Here is a 24,198-nt window from a genome sequence, read left to right as displayed (position 1 = left end):
CCCTGGTATCAGGAGCGGTGCTAAGGAGGCTGCTTTTCAAAGGTCCTTAAGTAGGGTTGCCAACTTTCTACTTGCACAAAACCAAACGCCCTTGATCCAACCCCTTTCATGCCCTGCCCCAAGGCCCCACCCCCACTCACTCCAGCCCAGCCCACCTCTCTCAGTCGCTCGCTCTCACACCCTCACTCACTTTCACTGGGCTGGAGCTGGGGGTTGGAGTGCAGGGAGGGGTGAGGGCTCCGGTGGGGATGCGGGCTCTGGGATTGGGCTGGAGATTAGGGGGTTGGGGTGCCAGAGGGGGATCCGGGCTGGGACAGAGGGTTGGGGTGCGGACTCTGGGAGGGAGTTTGGGTGCGGGAGGGGGCTCAGGGCTGGGGTAGGGGATTGGGGTGGGGGTGTGGGGTCTGGGAGGGATTAGGGTACAGGAGGGGGTTCCGACCTGGGGCAGGGGGTTGGGGTGCCGGGTGTGAGGTCTGGGAGGGAATTTGGGTGTGGGAGGGGGTTCCGACCTGGGGCAGGGTTTCTGGGTGCGAGCTCCGGCCAGGCGGCGCTTACCTCAGCCAGCTCTTGGTCAATGGTACACCGGTGCTAATGCAGGCTCCTGACCCCTGGTCTCCCTCCGCTGGCAGGCTCTGAGCAAGGCCTGCCCAGAGAACATGGATGACGAGCTCTCGATCCTGCTGACAGCACCCCCCAGCACAGACAAACTCCAGCATATCTTGGAGGTGAGCAGAATGGGGAGGGGCCGCAGGGGTTTTACCTTAGCCCTGGGGACTCCTAGAAAGAAGAGACTGGAAAATCCATATTTCTATTAGATCCTTCCGAGTATGCATTGGTGATATAAACTCACTGGGTGACCTTGGGGTAACTCACTTCCCCCTTACGGCATCAGTCTTCTCCGCTATCAAATCTACACTGGGGAAGAAGGACAGAAGCCCCGACAATCACCTTCACCTCTGGGTGTCTGGTCCTGGGAGCCGAAACCAACTGGACTATCTGCCCCATCTCCTAAACTGCCCTGTCTTTCCCTCCTAGGGCCTTGTCCTTAGTGCTCAGCCTGGCCCCTTCCCAGCTTGTCCCTGACCTTTAAGGGACTCTCCAAGCCCCTCCCATGCCTGCTTCCCTTGGGGTCTCTCTCCTGGCTGAGCACAGGCTGCCCTTCTATCTCTCAGCAGGCCTGGGTCCTAGTCACAGGCTGCGTCTTGTCACGTGACCCCCACACTTATTCCCTTCACCCTAGGGACCTGCATCACCTGGGCCAGGTGCAGTTGAGCTCCAACCCCTTTCCCTGCCATCTCACCCTGGGACAGGTTGAAACTGGTAACCTGTGGGTAACAGTAACTGGTTGCTCCCAAAGGTGCTGAAGACACAATGGAAGAGGAAATCCTTTGGCCTGGGTTGAAATTATTCCGACTGAAAGTGAATGAGAGAAAATAGGTCCAGAGTTCTCTTCCTAGCAGCAGAAAATGTAGCGATTGATAGAGGTTCAGGTCAGAAAGGACCATTATGTGCATCTAGTCGCCCCTCCTGTATAACTCAGGGCTAGAATGTGACCACGTGGTTCCTTCAGCCAACCATAGCATGGGACTGAGCCAGAGCACGTCTTTTGGAACGAAATCCACATGCAGGAGAGCCAGCTGGCTACCAGAAAATCTCTCTTCTGCAGTGACGTGGGGTTAAGGGACATGGCGGAAAAGACATGGCGGCTGTGACTAAACTTAGAGCAGGGTGGGGAACCGAGACACAGTTGGGACCTGTCTACCCTACAGGTAAACTTAGAGCAGCAAGGCCAGGAAAACCAGGGTTAGGTTAGGTCCCAGGCCTGGCTATCAGATCTGCTTTCTATTCCTGGCTTTGGGACCATGAGCGAGTCTCTGCACCGCTGGGTGCCTCGGTTTCCCCAGCTATCAAATGGAGCTAATCAAGGTTTTGTTTGTTCTCCCCATTTTACAGGGTGGGAAACCGAGACACAGTTGGGACCTGTCTACACTACAGGTCTGTCGTGCGTTTGTAATCTGCTGACCCCCACATGTTGTTCAGAGCCTATGGACAACCCAGCTCCTAAAGGTACGTTTGTTCTGTGCTTATCCCCTCTGTACCAGCAGGGCTGGACAGCATTTCCACCCAGCCCCTGCCCACCTCTGAGGGATGGATTCCCCCTCCTGACTCCCAGGATGGAGTCTTTTTGTCCTTCCTAGTGACCTCCAGTGGCAACCCCCCTCCTTGTACGGGGAGCTCCTGCCACCTCCCCCTCAGTGCCCCTGACAGCTGTTCCACCTCCAATCCACAGCTCAAGTTCTCAGACCCCACTCCTCCAGCCCCACCCAGGTTGGGTAGGGAGGGGACTGTAGCGGGGGGGCAGAAGGGATTCTGGCAGCAGTGAAGTGGGATGTGGGGAGGTTGAGACCTTTCCCCAAGTCACCCCAGCCACTAATGCTGAAGCCGCAGGATGGCAGCCCTGGTGAATGGGACGGATCGGCAGCCCCTGCTGACTGAATCCTCCTGTTCTCTCCTGTATTACTTGGGTGAAATTCTGATCTCATTTCCAGCTCTTTGAGTAGCGTTAGAATTTAGCGTCTTGCATTTAGCTATGTTTTGTGCAATTCTGTGATCATCACAGAACATGAAAGCAACAAAACTAAGAAATGTTTTGTTCATTAAAGAGGCTACAAATGAAAACTCCTCTCCCTTAATACATCATGGATTTGGCCCATTCCCCCTCCTGTTTCCTCCATGTAAAGAGACAATGTGGATTCTCTACAATCCAATCCACGCAGGGCAGCATCTCTCTCGTTTTTAAATCCCATGCCTCATCTAAGGGGGGGAACATCAATCTACTACACAGGTGCAGCAATTATGCCTGAGTCAGCATCAGTTGATGACTTCGGTTTTACCCCCTGGACATGGTGTGCATAATGGAACATTGATTTATGGAATAAAGGTGAAGAAATCAATTGGAAGCAGCCAAGCAGCTGACAAACAGAATGCTCTGCAGGGTGGGGACAAAGCAGGATGAGCAGTGAAGTGTAAGAGACGGAGAGTGAATTCTTTCTCTCTATATTTTCCAATGACTCACTTCAGTTTCATGCTGAATTCAGCTAACTTGCATTTACAAATCTTCTGTCCTTGAAAACCAGAAATGGATTCGAAGCGCTGCTCCTGCACTTTCCTTGGCCGTCAGATCCCGCACCTCCCTTCCCCCAACACAGAAGATAACACCTTTAAAAAAAAAAAAAGTTCTGGCTGCTTTTGGAGCTGGATCTACTCTGACTCGCACCAGCATGAACTGGGCATTACTGCACTGAAATCAATGGAGTTATATCCGTGTAAAAGTCAGTCTGAGTTCAGAATTGGGCCTCTTTTGTGCCGGGTGCCCCACCAGCAACAGACCTGTGCCTTTGTAGCTCTGCTTGTATACCTGCCCTGCTGTCCCACCACTCTGCTGCTCTGCACTAGCAGAGAACTAGTAAATGTCAGTAAATCTTACAAAACAGAGTAAGAAGACCGGTCCTGACAGCTGTGTATGTTCTGGTGTTACTTGCATCAGCAGGCAGAGCAGCCAATCAGCACGGCACATGCAAAAACAAAACAACTTCAGGATTGACCCTCATTTACATCTGTATAACCCTGTTGGATCTGGAGGTCTCTTTAAAGCAGAGATGGGCTGAAACCACACTATTTCAATCATGAGCTCAAACTAACCCAAACTGCAAGGACTTAGACCTAGGATTTTGGTTCAGCCCAGTGTGAAGAGAGCGGTCATTTAAAGAATTCCAATGGGGGTTTGGCTTTTAAATTTATCCCAGTCTAATGCAAAGCCTGTTTCACTCTGGGTCTCATTCTGTTCTCACAGCAGATAGCCCAGTCTGCATTGAAGTAACCGCCGCTGAAAGAGAAGTTGATCCTAAATGCATAGGTCTACATTTTAAGTAGGGTGACCAGATGTCCCGATTTTATAGGGACAGTCCCGATTTGTGGGTCTTTTTCTTATATAGGCTCCTATTTACCACACCCCCCCCCAGTCCCTGTCCCGATTTTTCACATTTGCTGTCTGGTCACCCTAATTTTAAGTGACTGCTTGTTTTGATTGCCTGTTTTTGGATTGCCAACACAAGCCACCTTTTAAAAGGGCCTGATTTTTCGGAGGTGCTGTGCCCTGCCTGTGGGCAGTTCCTGCAATTGCAGTTGTAGGTGGAGATGCCATTAAAGCGGTTCAAGTTGAGCACTCAAAATCACTAGCCGTTTGGAAATCTTGGGCCATAAAGATGACAGGTCAGTGATTTGTTGGGGGAAGGGCCTAAAGCTAGAGTCATATCCCCTCTTCTTGGTCCTCCCTTTCCCATTCCCATCCCCAAGGATGGGAAAAAAAAAACCTATATGTTCGCTTGCCCTATACGTTTGCATTTTTCCACTCCCCACTTTTGTCAGGGCTCTGCCTGGTCACTTGCTGACTCTAGTCGCCTTCACTCTTTCCCTGCGTGAACCCCCAACTCTGAGACAGTGGTGGTGTCCCACCGGCATCCCTTCCAGTGATCACTGACAGCTTTGCCTACACCTGCCCTGTTCTTCCCCCACACCCCACCCCTCCTTTGTATCCTTCACCCTTTCTGGCGATTGTTGCAAGCAGCTGCATCCTCTGCCCACCCCATGGGGCCACCTTGCCTAGGCACCCCCCTTCCCCTGTCAATCCTGGGGCTACACACACATTGATTCGGTGGCAGGTCCCAGCTGCAGCCAGCACTTGCTGATCAAGCGAATCTCAGGCAAGGACAGAGGCAAGTGCCTCCCTTTCAGCCCCCCGCGCGCTTCGCTCCCTCCTCCCTGCCATGCAGATTTGCAGTTGTCTGGGCGTTGTCATTTCCAGGAGCAGGAGGAAGAGGATTGGTGTTTGCGGGGCTATAAAAGGGGAGAGCCAGGCGCATTGTCCTCCCCCCCTTTCTGTGCATCACCCACCCAGCATCGTCCCTTCCCTGCCTGCAGCTCCCTCGCAGCCTTACCATGAGCTACACCAGCGACCCGCTCTACCCACCCTCCTCCTATAAGAAGATCTTCGGGGAAACTTCTCGCCTCTCCAGCAGGGTCTACAGCAGCCCGGCACCTCCCCGGGCTGCCGGCTACCGCGCCCACCATGCCAGGGACTCCTATCCTTCCTCCTATCGCAAGCTGGCCGGGCCCAGCTCCGCGAACCACCTGGAGCTGCTCTCCCAGTCCAGCGCGGTGAGCAACGAGCTGAAAATCGTGCGCACCAACGAGAAGGAGCAGCTGCAAGGGCTCAACGACCGCTTCGTGACCTACATCGAGAAGGTGCACCAGCTGGAGCAGCACAACCGGCTGCTGGAGGCCGAGGTCTCCCTGCTGCGCCAGCGCCAGGCGGAGCCCTCCCGCCTGCAGCAGCTCTACGAGCAGGAGATCCGCGAGCTGCGCTCCAAGGTGGAGGAGCTGCGCCACGAGCGGGACGAGGCGCAGCTGGAGAGCCAGCAGCTGGCGCAGGGGCTGCAGCGCCTGCGGGAGCAGTGCCAGGAGGAGGCGCGCCGGCGGGAGGAAGCCGAGCTGGCCCTGCGCGAGTACAGGAAGGACGTGGACCACGCCACCCTGGCCCGGCTGGAGCTGGAGAAGAAGGTGGAGTCGCTGCTGGACGAGATCGCCTTCCTCCGGAAGGTGCACGAGGAGGAGGTGGCGGAGCTGCAAGCCTCGCTGCAGGATGCGCAGGTACCAGCGCCCTGCCCAGCCCTGCGGTGCTCACCTGCCCTTCCCCAGCATCCCCCGGCCCTGACCGGCCCGCCCTGCGCTCCCCATGTCCCTGTTCAGCCCTGCGCTCCGGTTCCCCATCTGCCCCTGCCCAGCCCTGCACGCCCTTGCCACCTGCCCCTGTCCAGCGCTGGGCTCCCAGTTCTGTATCCCCCTGACAAACGCTGCGCTCCCCTCCCCGCCTGCCCCTGGGCTCCCATCCCCTCCAGCCCTCTCAGCCCTGTACTCCCCTACGCACCTGCCCCCCGCAGCCCCAGCCCTGCTCTCTCTTCCCCTCCCCTGTCCCTGCCCAGCCCCAGCCCTGCACACTCCCTGTTCTGTATCTACCCAACCGACTAACCCTGCTGCACGGCTCTCCCCACCTGTCCCTGCCCAGCACAGTGCTCCCCTTTCTGCATCCCGCCTTCCCAGTGCTCCCCTCCTGGCAAGATGCCCAACAGCAGCCTCCCCAGGGTGGCACATAACACCCCCCAAGGGCTCGGTGTTCACCTCCAGGATTCAACCACCCAGCAATCCCGTTCCACCGCCCACATCCCCAGGTGCCCAGCGCGCTTCTCCCCCCCCACATGCCACGTGGATGGGGTGTGCCTTCACTTACCCCCAATATCCGTCTCCTCCTAAGGAGCAACAGAGAGTCCTGTAGCACCTTTAAGACTAACAGATGTATTGGAGCATAAGCTTTCGTGGGTGGCATTCACCCACGAAAGCTTATGCTCCAATACATCTGTTAGTCTTAAAGGTGCCACAGGACCCTCTGTTGCTTTTTACAGATCCAGACTAACATGGCTACCCCTCTGATACTCCTAAGGAGTATTACACACACACAAACCCCTCCTCTTGTGTGCTGGATAAAGTGTGGGCTACACGCCCGCACCCCTCCGTCTCTATGCTGGATAAAGTGTGTGCTATACACACATACGCACCCTTCCTGTGTGCTGGATGAGGTGTGTTATATGCACTGATTACCCCTCTTCTGTATGTGCTAGATGGATCGGGTGTGGCATACATGCACAATACTGCCCTCCTCCTCTATGCTGTGCATTAGAGCACAGCCCTCACCCCCACCCCATAATTTTATACTTCCATAGGCTGAGCATATAGAGAGTGTTACATACCCTCCCCCTATTCTCTTCCTCTTGCATATGCTGAATGGATAGATACTTGATCCTTTGCACTGGGCACTAAGCTATTGCAGCCAGTGGGTCATTGGAAGGTTATCTTTGTTAAGGTAGACATTTGACTGGCTCACCTCATGGTGTTGGATGCCTGCACACAATGCCTTTGCATCCTGCAGCTATGACCCCTATCCTCCTTCCCTATATTGAATGGGTAATAGGGTACTTACATATTCTGCTTTTTTGATTACATTGTATTCGGCATAAAGTCGTCTGGAAGGTTAAATCAGCGCCACGTCTTCTTTTGCGTTGAGTATTGGATTGGCTCACATTGGACTGTTGGAAGTGTGATTCAGTTCCTTGAATACCCCAGCAAACTGTACCTTGGTTACATTGTTACTAAGCCCTGCTGGGAAGATAGCATCCTGCTATACTGCAGTGCCATTGGTACAATAGGTACCTAGCGCCCACCCTGCAGAGCGCACACAATGACAATCTATTGTGCCTGAGCCACGTGCTAGTGGAATGAAAAGACCGAAGCTTAGAAAAGAAGGAAAGCTCAGTCCTGGCTTCATTCATCAGTCTGGGTTTCAAGTGACGTTGCGGGACTATTTCTGTACATGTTGGGAGGAAAAAATGAAGCATGCTTAATGCAAAAAGTAGCTAACCCACGTTAATTCTTTGGATGTACATGAGAATAGCGGTTATCCTAATGAGCTTGTTATGCGTAGGTTTCATGGGCAGCTCAGTGACAACTCTTTTGTCATGTGGGTTTCGTTAATGTCCACTTTCGCAAGGTGGTGTCAGACAAATGTTAAACTGCATGTAAAGGTATTAAAACACCAGATCCGTAAGGACAAACCCAGAGCAGCTTAGTGAAGCAGCTTTACAGCTGCAGTTGCATTATTGATGGAAACGGATGAATCTCCTGAGCATTGAAATCAATAGCTGGTGCAGAGGTATTGTAATGCAGCCTGGATTATCCAGATGGAATCATAGAAACATAGGGCTGGAAGGGAATTGAGAGGTCATCAAGTCCAGCCCCCTGCGCTGAGGCAGAGTCAAATAAACGGAGACTGCCCATGAGAGGTGTTTGTCCAGCCTGTCCTTAAAACCTCCAATGACGGGGATTCCACAACCTTCCAGAGCTTAACACCCTTAGGCTAGGTCTACACTACCCGCCTGAATCGGCGGGTAGAAATTGACCTCGCGGGGATCAATTTATCGCGTCCCGATGGGACGCGACAATCGATCCCCGAATCGGCGCTCTTACTCCACCAGCAGAGGTGGGAGTAAGCGCCGTCGACAGAAAGCCGCAGAAGTCAATTTTGCCGCCGTCCTCACAGCGGGGTAAGTCGGCTGCGATACGTCGAATTCAGCTACGCTATTCACGTAGCTGAATTTGCGTATCTTAAATCGACTCCCCCCTGTAGTGTAGACGTACCCTTAGAGTTAGAAAGTGTTTCCTACTATCTACCCTCAATCTCCCTTGCTGCAGATTAAGCCGATTATGTCTTTTCCTGCCTTGCACACGGAGAACAATTGATCACCATGCTCTTTATAACACTTCTTACCTATTCGAAGACTGTTGTCAGGTCCCCCCTCCTTCTTCTTTTCTCAAGACTAAACATGCCCAGGTTTTTTAACCTTTCCTTGTAGATCAGGTTTTCTAAACTTATTATCATTTTTGTTGCTTTCCTCTGGACTCTCTCCAATTTATCCGCATCTTTCCAAAAGTGTGGCACCCAGAATTTGACACAATGCTCCAGCTGAGGCCTCACCAGTGCCGAGAGGAACAGGACAATTACCTTATGTGTGACGCTCCTGTTAACTGCATCACACCATTGTCTCATGTTCAATTTGTGATCCACTACAACCCCTGGACCTTTTCCAGCAGTACAGCCACCAAGCAGTTATTCCCCATTTTGTAGCTGTGTGTTTGATTTTTTTTTTCCCTTGCTAAGTGTAGTTCTTTACACTTTTCTTTCCTGAATTTCATCTTGTTGATTTCAGACCAATTCTCCAATTTGTCAAGGTCACTTTGAATTTTAATCCTGTCTTCCAAAGTGTTTGCAACCCCTCCCAGCTTGGTGTCATCTGCAAGTTTTATAAGCGTACTTTCCACTCCATTGTGCAAATCATTAATAAAAATATTAAATAGTTTCAGACCCAGGACTGACCCCTGCTGGACCCCAGTAGATACACCCTCCCAGTCTGACAGTGAACCATTGATAACTATTCTTTGAGCACGGTCTTTCAACCAGTTGTGCACCCACCTTCTAGTAATTCCATCTAGACTACATTTTGCTTATGAGAATGTCATGTGGGACAGTTCAAAAGCCTTACTAAAATCAAGATCTATCACATCTACTCCTTCCCCCCATCTGCTGGGCCAGTAACCCTGTCAAAGAAGGAAATTAGGTTGGTTTGGCATGATTTGTTCTTGACAAATCTATGCTGGCTAGTCCTTATAACCCCATTATCCTCTAGGTGATCACAAATTGATTGTTCAATAATTTATTTGTTCTGGCATCTTTCCAGGTATTAAAGTAAGGCTGACTGGTCTATAATTCCCAGGGTGCTCTTTGTTGCCATTCTTAAAAACAGATACTATGTTTGCCCATCTCCAGTACTCTGGGACCTCACCCATCCACCATGGATTTCCCCTGAGATGTCACGAGGGACGCAGAATACTTTCAGATGACCAAAGCTTTGGTTAATGAAGGGAATTTTCATTTAACTTATGAAGAGGAAGGTTGCTTTTATGGCTAAAGCACTGGATTGGGATTTGAGATGAGCTCTGCTACAGATTTTTTGTGTGACTTTGCCAAGTCGCTTAGTCTGACCATGACCCAGTTTCCTGTCTGTAATATCAGGACAGTACTCTCCCATTCTTTGTCTCTCTCGATCATAAACTGTTAGGGGTGAGTAGGGACTGTATCAATCTTTGTAGGTACAACACTTGGCACATTGGGGCACGTAGATATAATTGTGATAATACCACAAATAGATTTTTTTTTTGGTGAGGCAGAGAAGGGTACAGCTCTGGGTATAACAGGGAAATTTGACTATGGCTGCAATAATCAAAGTTGCGCTGTATTCTCAGAGTGCATTAAGCCTAGAAATATGAATCTTCTTCCGCTTTGTTCTCTCTTTCTTGCTTGTTTTGCTTGTTCCTCTGACAGCAGCTTTCAGTCCCTCCTTAACTATGCTACTTGCAGCAAATATATATGTTTTAGTGCTTTGCTAGATTGGAGCCAGGGTGCTCTGCACCTTACAGGGTCAAGCCAGCATAATGAGACCACTTCAGCCTTGGAGTTGCATCGGCTTACACTACAGCTGACTTTGACCCAGTACATTCCTGAATACATGAATATCTGAACTTCTCTTAGACAAGGAGCTGAAGCCCATTTCATTCAAAGGAGGACTTTCCCCTGCATTAAAGGTTTGATTTCACTTATGACCCCCCTGTGTAATGAGGTATTAATGATACCAGCAAATGCTTTTTTTTTTTTTTTTTTTTTAATTGCATATTTGCTATAATGTCCTTTGTTTGCAAGGTTAAACTCCACTTCTGGAATGCCATTCATTTCTAATCATAGAATCATAGAATATCCGGGTTGGAAGGGACCTGAGGAGGTATCTAGTCCAACCCCCTGCTCAAAGCAGGACTCATCCCCAATACATAACTTATCTTCATATATAGGACTAAATCTACTGCTAGAGTTGTACCTGCATATTCCATATTCTGGGTCCATGTTCCTCAGTGAGGAACTCCACTGGTTGTATTAGAATAAATATGTGAACATAAGAACGGCCGTACCGGGTCAGACCAAAGGTCCATCTAGCCCAGTATCCTGTCTACCGACAGTGGCCAATGCCAGGTGCCCCAGAGGGAGTGAACCTAACAGGTAATGATCAAGTGATCTCTCTCTCCTGCCATCTATCTCTGTCCTCTAACAAACAGAGGCTAGGGACACCATTCCTTACCCATCCTGGCTAATAGCCATTAATGGACTTAACCACCATGAATTTATCCAGTTCTCTTTTAAACGCTGTTATAGTCCTAGCCTTCACAACCTCCTCAGGTAAGGAGTTCCACAAGTTGACTGTGCGCTGCATGAAGAAGAACTTCCTTGTATTTGTTTTAAACCTGCTGCCTATTAATTTCATTTGGTGGTCCCTACTTCTTGTATTATGGGAATAAGTAAATAACTTTTCCTTATCCACTTTCTCCACATCACTCAAGATTTTATATACCTCTATCATATCCCCCCTTAGTCTCCTCTTTTCCAAGCTGAAGAGTCCTAGCCTCTTTAATCTCTCCTCATATGGGACCTGTTCCAAACCCCTAATCATTTTAGTTGCCCTTTTCTGAACCTTTTCTAGTGCCAGTATATCTTTTTTTAGATATGTGCAGGCATCTGATGAGCAAACCCTAAAATGAGCTCTTTATATCCTGGCCACAATCCACCATCTGTATGGAAATTCACTGACAGACCAATAACTTTCTGGCTTTCCTAATATTTTGCATCATAAGGCCAGGTTGTGGGAAACTCTTTCAGTGTGTAAAATCTGTAATTGGCAGAGTTACAAAGAATGCAGCAGGCCCTGGGGGTTGGATTGAGAAGGCAATGCATTCTGGTTGCCTGCAATGCTGTCATTTCTCTCCATGAAATGGGGGAGCAATAAACCAGGTACATGTCCACGTTTAGATTCAGATTGAACTGTGGCGGAAGGCCAGCACTGTACAGAATTCTACAGAAACACTGGACAACTTAAATAAATGAGTCATTTCACTCCTGGGTGGTGTTATGGTAGCAATTCAGCAACATTTACCAGAGCTGTGTGTAGGATCAAAAAGGACTTGCTAACTGATCCTGAACAACTCGCATATCTAAAATTAATGCTGTACCTGTCAAAGTCTTTGCTCCTCTGATGCATTTCTTTGAACCCAGGTTAATTTGCTGTGTTAACCTAGTAATTGTTGAGATACTGACTTTTAACATGAGTCAATATCTATCTAGCTATCTATCCCCAGCCATCCCCCCATCTAGCTATCTCCATACACACCCTCTCTTTCACTGTCTACACACAAATACATGTAGAGAGAATGTCTGTCTAATACAGCTATCTATCTATACCTATCCACCCATGTGTCCTTTGCCTATATGGTCTTTCTGCCTACATATTTACTCACCGTGGCTATAGACAGGGGGCACGGTGGATGGTCAGCTAGTGTAAACTGACATCGCTCCACTGACTTCAGAGGAGCTATGCAGATTTACACCAGCTAAGGATCTGGTCCATATAATGTGTATTTTATAGCTATACCATATCCCGCATGTGGAGGCGGGGGTCCAGCAGTGTTCCCCCGGCTATGCGACATTCTGTCATGCACCGGTGACTGCCCGCTTCCTGTCCACCAATCCACTTTGTTAGGACTTATTCCTGCCCCAAATATCTGAATAATTTGGCTAGCTGCTGGGGAAACCCCACAGGGGCAAGCAACATCTCCCCCTGCCTTCAGGCCATCCCGTGACAGCAGAGGAGCTCCAGGACCATGCATGACTGTGGAGAGAAGAGCCATGTAGCACTAAATCCCCTGACTTCATTTCTACCTTGTCCTTAATTCAAAGAGCCTCTGTATTGGGACCGCATGGTGCTGGGCTCCACCGCTCCGTATGGGAGCCATTTGTCCTCCGGCTTGCTTCGTGCAGAGGAAACACAGCTGTTCCCCTGTGTCCTGAGCGCTCCAGCTCTGCATGGGGGACAAGGGGCAGGATCTGGGCCATCATTCAGGCCATGCAGCCTAGGATGTCGGGAAACAGCCCTGAGCAGCTTCAGTGTCTTTATATTCCTATCCGTTTCCCCGTGCTTCATGCTGTCTGTGTGTGGGGTGGGGTCCCTTCCTTCTGTGCCCTCTCCAGGTCTCAGTGGAGGTGGACGTGAGCAAGCCTGACCTCACGGCCGCTTTGAAGGAGATCCGCATGCAGTACGAGGTCCTTTCCGCCCGGAACCAGCAGTCCGCCGAAGAGTGGTACAAATCCAAATTTGCCAACTTCACCGAGGAGGCGGCTCGCAGCAGTGACAGCATCCGCCAGGCCAAGGAGGAGATCACGGAGTACCGGCGCCAGCTGCAGGCCCGCAACATCGAGGTCGAGGCTCTGAGGAATGCCAACGAGTCCCTGGAGAGGCAGCTGCAGGAAGCGGAGGAGAGGAGCAATGGGGAGATCCATAATCTGCAGGTAGAATCATAGAATATCAGGGTTGGAAGGGCCTTCAGGAGGTCATCTAGTCCAACCCCCTGCTCAAAGCAGGACCAATCCCTAAATGGCCCCCTCAATGATTGCACTCACAACCCTGGGTTTAGAACGCCAATGCTCAAACCACTGTGCTATCCCTGACACTTGCCAATAGACATCGGCTTCTTATTTGTTTCCAACTCAAGAGCTCACTTGCAGCCCTAGGAATCAGAGACTCAAGTGGCAAAATGCCAGATATGCATCTAGCAAAGATTATCCTGGGCTTTTGTCTTTCCTGATAGCTTGTGGAGGCCACGCTTTTGGGCACGTTTGCACTGGGAAGAAGATGGTCCTTACACAGAGATGGGATGTACTTAGCAAACCTTGCCCTCAATGGGAGGGGGAGAGACTATGATAGTAACATTTCTGTAATATCTCCCGCCTGTGATCTTCAAACACTTTGAAAACATACATTCACTACCCCACCCTCCAGCCCCGGGTGAGGTAGATTGTAAGTATTATTAGCCCCATGTCTCAGCTTGGGAAACTGAGGCACAAAGCATTCATTGATCTTTGGGGGCCTCTGTTTTTTGGATGTCCACTGAGGGGCTGATTTCCAGAGGTGCTCGACTTCCAATTGCACCTCCCAAATTGTTAGATCTAAAATTTCAAAGAAGTCCAAGTGACTTGCCCAAGATCAGGCTGTGAGCCAACAATAGAACCAAGGAGTCCGGGCTTCTAGTCTTCTGATTTGACTATTAGATTAGATAGAAAAAATAATAATCACATGAACTCCTTTGAGGAACAGAGCTCATTGCTAGAACAGCAGACGTCTGATATGCTGGGGAAGGGACCAGCCCAAACGAATGTTTGATCGTATTAGTAAATGTATAGGATCGCTACTGAGATTTGGGATATGCACTGTATAAACACATAATAAGACAATCCCTGCCCTGCAGAGACTGCAGTTGAAATAAACAAGGCAGAGGTGGGAGGGAAAGAGAGGTGAAATGACTTGCTCTGCTCAAACAGCAAGTCAGTGGCATAGCCAGGAACAGAAAACCCAGTCCAGTCTGGGTCCCAGTCCAGCACTCTAATCCACTGGACCACACTGATATCTCCTCCTGAGATCAGTTTGAACAACACATCTGGAAGGAGGGGCACTAAAAGCAAACGAGAGGGACCTACTGACATGATCAAAATGTTCTTCCTTCTACTTCTTTTTCTGCAGGAGACTATTAACCAGCTTGAAAATGCTCTAAGGACGACCAAGGGAGAGATGGCTCGTCACCTCCGAGAGTACCAAGACCTGCTGAATGTGAAGATGGCCCTGGATATTGAAATAGCTGCATACAGGTAAAACGATATCAATAGGCCTTCTTCCCCTCTGGCTTTGGGGATGTTTGATGCTGGTGGTCACACCTCTCCGTTTGCGTAGAAAGAAACAAATACCCAGAAACATTATACCCCTGGATATTCCGTAAGATTGTGTAGCAATCCAGCTGCGCAGTTCTGTAATGAGAATAATGAGAAAAATTGCAGCAGATGCCCAGGTTCGGCTCAGGGTTAGAACTGGTCAAAAGCCCCCCACCCCCCATTGCTCCTATTTTTACTCCTGACCTCCTCATACGCAAACGCATTTTAAAATTTCCAGAGATTAATAGATTCTAAGGCCAGACCACTGTGATCATCTAGTCTCACCTCCTGCATAACACAGGGCAGAAAAGGTCCCCCCAAAAGAATTCCTTGAGCAGAGCCTTTAAAAAAACATCCAAAAAGGAATCCATAGCAATATGCATTAGGAAACCTAGATCAAAATGCTGTACAGCAGCCATCTGTCTGTCTAGGTCTTCAAGCTGGGATTTTCAAATGACCTAAGGGAGTTAGGTGCTCAGATCCCATTTAAATAGGAATATGGTATCCAGCTCCGTTATTCGTCTTCAAAGATCCCTGACATATATCACTGTCATCACCATGTTGCCTGGACACTCATGTCCATGGCCTTACTGATGTCATGTAGTTGTGACGCTCTCGTCAGGGAATCCAGAACCCTAAGCCACCGTGTTACCCCTCTGCCTCGACAAGTGAGAGCTTTGCGGCTGCTAAACTGTGCATCCGCTACCCGATGCTCCAGTGTGTCTGCCTTGCTAACAAGCTCCTCCAGACTCTGCCAGTCCAAACCTGGCCCTGCAGGTAAGAATCAGTGAAGCCCAGGTCCTGAGTTCCTGAGACGTCTCCCTGCAGCGTCCAGTCCTTCTCACTAGACACGCTTAGAAATTATGAAGTTTGCTGCTTCCGAAGAGACAGAGCACTCACCAGCCTGTTTGGCTGAGGACTCATGCATCGCTATAACAGCGCTGGGGTGGTTTTGTATAAAACAAGAACAAGTTATGTGATGTGGCCGTGAAAAAAGCTAATGCAGTCTTGGGGTGCATCAGGCAAGGTATTTCCAGTAGAGATAAGGAGGTGTTAGTACCGTTATACAAGGCACTGGTGAGACCTCATCTGGAATACTGTGTGCCGTTCTGGTCTCCCATGTTTAAGAAGGATGAATTCAAACTGGAACAGGTACAGAGAAGGGCTACTAGGATGATCCGAGGAATGGAAAACCTGTCTTATAAAAGGAGACTCAAAGAGCTTGGCTTATTTAGCCTAACTAAAAGAAGGCTGAGGGGGGATATGATTGCTCTCTATAAATATATCAGAGGGATAAATACCAGGGAGAGGAATTATTTAAGTTCAGTACAAATGTGGACACAAGAACAAATGGATATAAACTGGCCATCGGGAAGTTTAGACTTGAAATTGGATGAAGGTTTCTAACCATCAGAGGAGTGAAGTTCTGGAACAGCCTTCCAAGGGGAGCAGTGGGGGCAAAAGACATATCTGGCTTCAAGACTAAGCTTGATAAGTTTATGGAGGGAATGGTATAATGGGATAGCCTACCTTTGGCAATTAATTGGTCTTTGACTATTAGCGGTAAACATGCCCAATGGCCTATGATGGGATGGGATCTGAGTTACTACAGAGAATTCTTTCCTGGGTGTCTGGCTGGTGAGTCTTGCCCACATGCTCAGGGTTTAGCTGATCACCATATTTGGGGTCAGGAAGGAATTTTCCTCCAGGGCAGATTGGCAGAGGCCCTGGGGGTTTTTCGCCTTCCTCTGCAGCGTGGGGCACAGGTCACTTGCTGGAAGATTCTCTGCACCTTGAAGTCTTTAAACCATGATTTGAGGACTTCAATGGCTCAGACACAGGTTTGACACAGGAGTGGGTGGGTGAGATTCTGTGGCCTGCGTTGTGCAGGAGGTCAGACTAGATGATCATAATGGTCCCTTCTGACCTTAAAGTCTAAGTTTATTAATAAAGACCACAGATTTAAGTGATATCAGGCAAGAATAAAAGAGAAAAAAGGATTAAACAACACAAAAATAATATGCTTTCTAGTGCCTAAAACTTCATTCTAGGAAGATATATCTTTCTCATTTGTAGCAAATTATCAGCAAGGACCTACCATTCACAGGCTCAGAGGGTGCTGTACCCTATGTCCCCTTGTGATGGATAACTAAGGGTTCTTTCCCCTTCTTTTTGTAGTCCTGTGAACCTTTGAAGTGTATCCATGTAAATTTTTTCTCCCCGGCTGCTTGTGAAGATGCCAGGCTGTCTCCTTCGTCCTCTGGTCAATCTGTTTCTCTGCTTGACTTAATCACTTGTTTTCCCTTCGATGTAAATGTCTTTTCATTGTCTCTGGCCTCACCTTGCTCAATATGCATTGGGGATGCAGGCAAACAAGCAGCCAAGACAGCATTCCTTTGTCAAGGGCAGACTGCCTCCAAAAGCCTATTTTAAGAACATATTTCCAGCTCGCATCTGTAATGCTATATATGCGACCTGGACACAGACCCCTGCAGTGATATTCATGACCAGCGTGTCGCCAGTTTTTATCTGATTCCTTCCACGACACGGTTTGGCTGGATAGTTTGTCTGGAGTGTGCCTGTGAAATAGCTCTTCGGGTCTCAGTAGCCGTAGAGGCTGTTCCTTCCTGGGGGCAATGTGCTGATTGATCGCTTGGCTGCTTTCCCATGGTGCGGGGGGAAGTTCCCCGTTGCCACATCTCGATGAAAACTGATCTGGGAAGGATATTTTAGAACGGAGAAGGCAGGGATCTGAAATCTTGCTCCAGCAAGCAGCTTTATTGCATCTTTCTTGATGTTTCTCTCTCCCCCACCCCCAGGAAATTACTGGAAGGGGAGGAAACGCGGCTAAGCACCGTCAGCAGCGGGAACACCTTCGGCCTTGGCTACACGTTCTCATCTAGCCCTTTCTCCGGCGCAAAAGCCTTCTCCGCCAGCACGGTCACTGTTAGGAGGGAGGAGAAGCGAGACCTGCAGGAAAGCATCAAGGACCCCAGACTTTCAGAGGAGCCGAAGCCTGCCGAAGAAGATCAGCCCAGAGAAGAAAAGGTCGAAGCCGTCCCAGCCAAGAACTAAACTGGAGTGAAGTCGCTATGCGCCTCCCCAGGGGGAAAAGGAGTCCCTCACAGGCGAGAGATTACATTGTGTTCTAATGTAGCCAATTACAGTAACACTGAGCGGCAGCCTGGTCCAGTGGCTAGTGCTCCGGACTGGGACTCAGAGACCTGGGTTCTAGTCCCAGCTCTGCCACTGGCCTGCTGGGTGATCTTGGGCAAGTCACTTCACCTCCCTGCGCCTCAGTTTCCTCTCTCACCTTGTCTGTAGATTGTAAGCTTGTCTGGGCAGGGACTGTCTCTGGCTATGTGTTTGTACAGCGCCTAGCACAATGGGGCCTTGATCTCCGTTGGAACCTTTGGTGCTACGATCATAATGCTTGTAGAACAAAGGTATGTATGTGTGTCCCCTGCCCTCTCCAGGCTCGACTTCCAGGCCCTCATCCTGTTCACACTGCACCTGGTGGTAAAACATTCCAGTGACTTCAGCGGGGTCAGAATTGGGCCCCTACATAACAGTGTCCAGGGCTTCAGAGCCCTGACCCCTCCCTCCCACACCATGCAGTGCACCGTTAGCTGCTCCAACCCCTATTCTCTCCGTTGCGGTTTATAGAGTAGGCTCAGTTGAATGGGAGGTTGGCTGGTGCAGAACCAAACCTTGGTCCCTGTTGAAGTAAATATTGACACTCCCATAGATTCTAGAAGACCATTTTATTGGCCCAAAGCCTGGCAAACTTGGTCTAGTTGTCTGAAAGGATTGGGAACCAAAGCCACTAAATACCGTATGGAAACCAAGTGAGAATGAGGGTGTAAATGGTTTTTTTTGAAAGGCCCCCTAGACACACCTATTATTCGACAATAGCTAGAGCAGTGTTTCCCAAACTGCGGGTCACCGCCCCGAATGGGGATGGGCCATCAGCAGATGGTGTCACGGCGATCCCTAGGGTTCAGAGGACACCATTTTGCTCTGCACAGCGTGACCTTGCATGTATGGTGCGTGCAAAGTCACAATGCCTGGAGGGCGCCATTTTGCTCTACAAAATGGCTACCTCTGCACAATGAGCCCTCGCATGCACTATACGGATGAGGTCATGCTGTGCAGAGGATGCTATTTGGCTCTTCAAAATGGCATCCTCCATGCTGTCTGGGGTCCCGGGAGGAAATAAGTCATTAAAATGGGGTCGTGCCAGCAAAAAAGTTTGAGAACCCCCGATCTAGAGCATGTTCATAGATGGTCAGCCAGTTTCTTCCATTCCCCCTTTCCCTGGTCTTTGTTGGGAGTTATTTCAGCATCTCCCTCCTCATGAGACTCCTTCCACTCTTACACCTTGCTCTGCCTTTCCTGGGTTGTCTTAGCTATACCAGCAAACCCTTTCTAGTGTAGATAAGGCCATGCACGACAAGAGGAGAGACAGACAAGCTCTGGTTTAGGGCCAGATTCTGATGCATTTACTCACACTGAATAGCACCTTACTCCATAAGCAGTCTCATTGGGGTACTAGAAAGGGTCTCAGTGTAAATAAGGGTACTAAGAATCTGGCCCTTCGAGACGAATTTTCACAAGAGCACACTTGGCGTGTTTGGTGTGAAGCATTTCTGCCAATCTGGCCCGGATTTGGGAATTTTCAAATTTAGCCCTTCTTGATTAATAGTGGATTCATAGCTCTTCTTTAAAAAACAGGATTTGGGGCGTGTAGGGCAGATTGCATCAGTAATATTTTCTGGGAACGGCAATCTGAAGACGTGTAACATCCAAAATGATGAAGATGTTGTGGAAATTCAGGTGCTATAATTATGATGCAGAGAGACCGTCTGTAAATACAGTCTGATATCCTTCAGTTAACATCCATATGTTATTTGTCTGTCTCTCTTCCAATCCACGAATGTACCCGGGGGAGGGGGGGAGAGAATTGTATCATGAAAGTGAATGTTCTGTAGAAAGAATTAGCTTGATAGTCTGAATGTAGAGCAGACAGCGATTGGTCGCTGGGGACATTAGTGTTCTGTTAGAGGGCTTGAGGTAGGCTTAAAACTTTAGTCTAGAGCTGGTCAAAATGGTTCGAATTTCAAAACTTTGACAATTTCAGAATTTGACATTTGAAGGGGGAAAAAATTGGGGAGAAACTTTCTCCCCATTTTTCAATCAACTGGCGATCTGGTCAAAATGTTGAATTTCAGAACAGAAAACGAGAGAAAAATATTTCACCCAGATCTTTTGTGAATGATTTGACCACATCAACTTGAGACTGTTACTGAATGCAGATCCATGGCCTAATCTAGAATGTGTATGTATAGTGGACTGTAGACTGATCATAAGACAATGGTTATTGCAAGTGCTCTTTCTTTAATCGATAAGACATTTTGGATCGAGGTCTCATTTTGCATGAAGCTACCTTTCAGATAATTTAAATGTGACTTTCCTCTTTTTCCATTAAAATATTCTTTGTTTATTTGGAAGGCAAATGAATAGAAAACCGAACCCCCAATAAACAGTATGTTGGTGTCTGAACAAAAATGTTGTTTGCAGCTTGTAAACTCATCTGCCTGGCATCCTAGGCCCGATCCTCAGCATGTATCTCCATCAATGTCTGTGAAGCTACGTTGATTTCCCCCAGCTGAGGATCTGCCCCTGTATTTCTAAGACTCATTTGTTTAACACATGTGCCATACTCTAGTCCAGGGACCAGGATTTGGTTGTTGGCTTCAGCATTTTTAGTTCTCTATGTGCTTTGGTTTTGTCCGTTTCTTTCCCCCATTGGAAATACTGGGCCAGATCTTCAGTTGATGTAAATCGGCATAACTCTGCTGAAGTCAGTGGAAACACACTGATTTACACCAGCTCAATATCCATCTCTGTATTTAAAGCCCATTGCAAAATGCCTGTAGGGGGTGCAGTTCAGACAGCGAGTGCCAGGCCTATGCACCGGTTAAGCCTTCAGAATTGGACAGATTCTTTACAAAGGGGTGAGTTTCACCCCTAGGCAACAGTTGTGACAAAGGAGTTGGGGTGGGAGGGAACAGCATTCAAACAACAGAATGAACACAGTCGGAATCTATATATTGTAACAGAGGGTACTCACTTGCACCAGCCAAGCTTTTTTTTGGGGTGGGGGGGGCTCACTTCTCCATAATACAGATCACAGGCTGCAGTGTAGTTAGAAGAGCATGTTTTGCTCTTGTTTTTAATTGAATCACATGGGGTTGGAACGGGGGACGGGATATAATTTTAAATCCCAGAGGGTTGGGTGGACAACAGATTCATGAATTCAAACTAGTTATTTTAACCCCCAAAAATAATTCGAGAGGTTCTGAAAACTTCTAGTTCCCCTGGGGCTGCCTTTCCCTAGCTGCTTGTGCCGCTTTGCTCTTTAAACTAGAGACGATGATCGCATAATGAACTCGTACCGTGTAGAACTGCCTGGGCACCCAGCAGCAGGCTCCTAGGTTGAAAGGCCTAGTAAATAGCCTCCTCTTAAATCTCCAATAGCTGGATCCAACTCCTCTTGAAAGTTTAATGCTCGGGGGCACATCCAATTCTGAGTTAATGGAAAGACTTCCAGGGGCAGATCTTCAGCTGGTGACAATGGTCCTAGTGCTATTTGGGAGGCAGTGTGGCCTAGGAGATAGAGCACTGCACTGCAACTCAGAAGACCTGGCTTCTATTCCCCGTTCTGTAGTTGTACCTGTACAAAACCGTGTGGGTAGCCCAAGCTTTACTCAGGCCGAGTATTACTTAGAAACCTAAGTCTCAGCACCGTGTCTCAGGATACAAAGCCAGGGGCATAAGCCCTCTATTAAATTTGCCACTGTTGGCTCTCTGCTGTCAGTTCTTCTTCCAAGACTGCTCAAAGGCCCACTTTGTGTGTCATTTCCCCCACTTGTAGAAATGGGAATTCTGATTTTGTTATTGTTTTGCCCATCTTGGGGAAAGTGCTTTGAGATTGTCAGGTGAAAAGGACTCTCGGTGGAAGTTTGGCTGTTGCTACAATGGAACTTAATATGTTGCCGACACATTACAAGGGCTTGAGCCTTGCACTGTGATGCACCGTGAGTGGAATTTCAGTATATCTGATCCAACTGTATTCCTCTCCCCATAAAACCTCTACTCCATCATTTACCGCTGCCAGTCACACAAAGCCTTTGTCTAGACGTGTCCTAGGTATGAATAACGGCAATAGCCTTTCCTTGACCTCTTTATTAGTATAAGTGACTATTAACTGTATTAGATTAAAAACACAGGCTACATGAATAAAAAATCCCTTCCATGGAGAGTTTACTTCCAATAACGGTCATGGCACTGGGACTTCCTGGGAACTAACAGAATAAGCCAGTGGCTCATTAATCCCCAGGAGGTTATTGCTAATATAATCAGAACATGGGGAAAAAATCCTATGGATTTCTTAGTGGGTGAAGCAGTTTGCTAGGTGTATTCAGGGCCTTTCTAAAGAGTTAATGCTCTTTACAGTTCGTTGTCCAGTCTGATCAATTGAATCATCTCCCAGTAATCAGTTAAATTAACAATTTCCAGTAGCAGCTATCTTTGGGGGGTATTTATTGTTTCCTGTGGAACTCAATAAAAAGGATGCGGAACTTTCTGTTAATTAGGTCACTGATTAATTCCATCCTCTGTTTTACTGGATTAAAAGCCTCAGGTACCAAACCATTTCTATTAAAAACTATATGATTTCTACCCTTTATACGGGTTGATTTTGATAGCTCTAGGCAGTTAGCAGTGGGTAATGCTATATATAGAAAGTTGCTGTTAGGGGTTTGGAACAGGTCCCATATGAGGAGAGATTAAAGAGGCTAGGACTTTTCAGCTTGGAAAAGAGGAGACTAAGGGGGGATATGACAGGTATATAAAATCATGAGTGGTGTGGAGAAAGTGAATAAGGAAAAGTTATTTACTTGTTCCCATAATATAAGAACTAGAGACCACCAAATGAAATTAATGGGCAGCAGGTTTAAAACACATAAAAGGAAGTTCTTCACACAGCGCACAGTCAACCTGTGGAACTCCTTGCCTGAGGAGGTTGTGAAGGCTAGGACTATAACAGTGTTTAAAAGAGAACTGGATAAATTCATGGAGGTTAAGTCCATTAATTGCTATTAGCCAGGATGGGTAAGGAATGGCGTCCCTAGCCTCTGTTTGTCAGAGGGTGGAGATGGATGGCAGGAGAGAGATCACTTGATCGTTACCTGTTAGGTTCACTCCCTCTGGGGCACCTGGCATTGGCCACAGTCGGTAGACAGGATACTGGGCTGGATGGACCTTTGGTCTGACCCAGTATGGCCATTCTTATGTTCTGTTTACCCTAATAACAAGGAAGGCCAGAGCGGTGAGTTAAAAAAAGCTTCTGTGAAAACGAAAGTTGCCTACATTGTGTTATTCAAACATTGCTATCGAGATTATAAGCGCTACCATGTGCTAGAGGTGTTCAGATGGATAAGATCAGCTATTTACTTTAAAGTGATAGGTATGCATTTGATTTAAATTAGATGGCACTACACTAATAATAGTACTTAATAACTAATAATGAAGTCTGGGATTTTCAAAGGAGATCAGCAGAGTTAGGCACACATTGAAAGTCAATAGGAATTGGGTACCTAAAGCCGTTAGGCCCCAGGGGAAGCCCTAATCCTTTGCATTTCTAGCAGCACTTGTCAGATCTCAATGCTTTGGTTTTCCAACAGCTTTGTTCTTGTCATTTAACTGCCTGTTGGTAAAGTCTACAAACATGCAGTCAGTCAGTCGGGTTTTCCCCCATATCCGTTCTGGAAAGTTGCAGAGTTGAAAACCCTTAAAGAGAACATCATGTGTATACAAATCCCGGACAAATAAAGGAGGGGGGAAATTGCACAAAGGCCCCCTGCAAGCCAACTCTTCCCAAGAAGGTAATTTGTATGAGAGCCAAAAAACAAAGCTTTGCAGATGTTTTAAAACACACAGGCCCAGATGCACAAGAGTAATTCGGCTCCTGACGTCCAGTGACTTTTTAGGAATACAGCAGAGCCCGCTTATAACTTGATCATAGTGAAATGCTACTTTATAGTGATGTCCCACGGTGCTTCAGGGCATGTCAATGGACTTTGGCCCAGATCCTCAAAGATACTTTGAAGCCTAATTCCCAATGGGGAGTTTGAGGCTCTGGTTCTTTCATTCTGCTGTGTTCTCATTTCACTCATATTCCACTCTACTAATTCCCTTCCAATAAAGTCATTGGGCAGATCCTCAGGTAAAGTCAATGGAGCACTGCTGATGTAAATCAGCTGATGATCTGGCCCATCATCAGCTAGCTTAGCAGTGAAATGCTACATTTGGAGGGGTCTCTCTTCCTGTGAGCTGGCCAGAAGGACCCCTAAGCTCCAGGTTTGTCTATAGTTGCTCCTAGATGTGGTCTATGCTGTTCTCCAGCTTGTTCAGTCATTGACACCAGTGCAAAGCATTACCAGATTAGACTGGTAATGTTTTCAATCTGCATTGCACAGGGGTGAATGGCTGCACCAGGTATAGGGTGGAGGAGAATCTGCCTCAGAGAAGTTTAGGGAATTCCTCCCCCACCACTGTAGTGCAGGTGCGGCTCCACTGCCTGAGTCCAGTCTGTGCACATGCTCCCAACT

General features: G+C 48.2%; 1 protein-coding gene across 2 annotated transcripts; it reads left to right on the top strand.

Annotated features, from left to right (window-relative positions):
• Positions 1 to 213: 213 nt before the first annotated feature.
• Positions 214 to 20,092, top strand: LOC128832088 (low molecular weight neuronal intermediate filament-like). Of its 2 annotated transcripts, none has more exons than XM_054019145.1 (7): positions 214 to 230; positions 630 to 725; positions 1,954 to 2,067; positions 2,846 to 5,709; positions 12,794 to 13,111; positions 14,340 to 14,464; positions 17,344 to 20,092. In XM_054019145.1, exons 4-7 carry the CDS (start codon positions 4,999 to 5,001, stop codon positions 17,597 to 17,599), a joined length of 1,410 nt encoding a protein of 469 aa, XP_053875120.1. In that variant the 5' UTR covers positions 214 to 230; positions 630 to 725; positions 1,954 to 2,067; positions 2,846 to 4,998; the 3' UTR covers positions 17,600 to 20,092. The 2 variants fall into 2 exon arrangements, with proteins under 2 accessions (XP_053875120.1, XP_053875119.1); XM_054019144.1 differs by lacking the exon at positions 214 to 230 and having other exon boundaries at positions 559 to 725; positions 2,846 to 4,272; positions 4,865 to 5,709.
• Positions 20,093 to 24,198: the final 4,106 nt, after the last annotated feature.

Source organism: Malaclemys terrapin, chromosome 2 (genome assembly GCF_027887155.1).
Source record: "Malaclemys terrapin pileata isolate rMalTer1 chromosome 2, rMalTer1.hap1, whole genome shotgun sequence".
Taxonomy (NCBI): domain Eukaryota; kingdom Metazoa; phylum Chordata; order Testudines; family Emydidae; genus Malaclemys; species Malaclemys terrapin.
The sequence above is the reverse complement of the archived record's forward strand: the minus strand, read 5'-3'. Positions and strand labels throughout refer to the sequence as shown.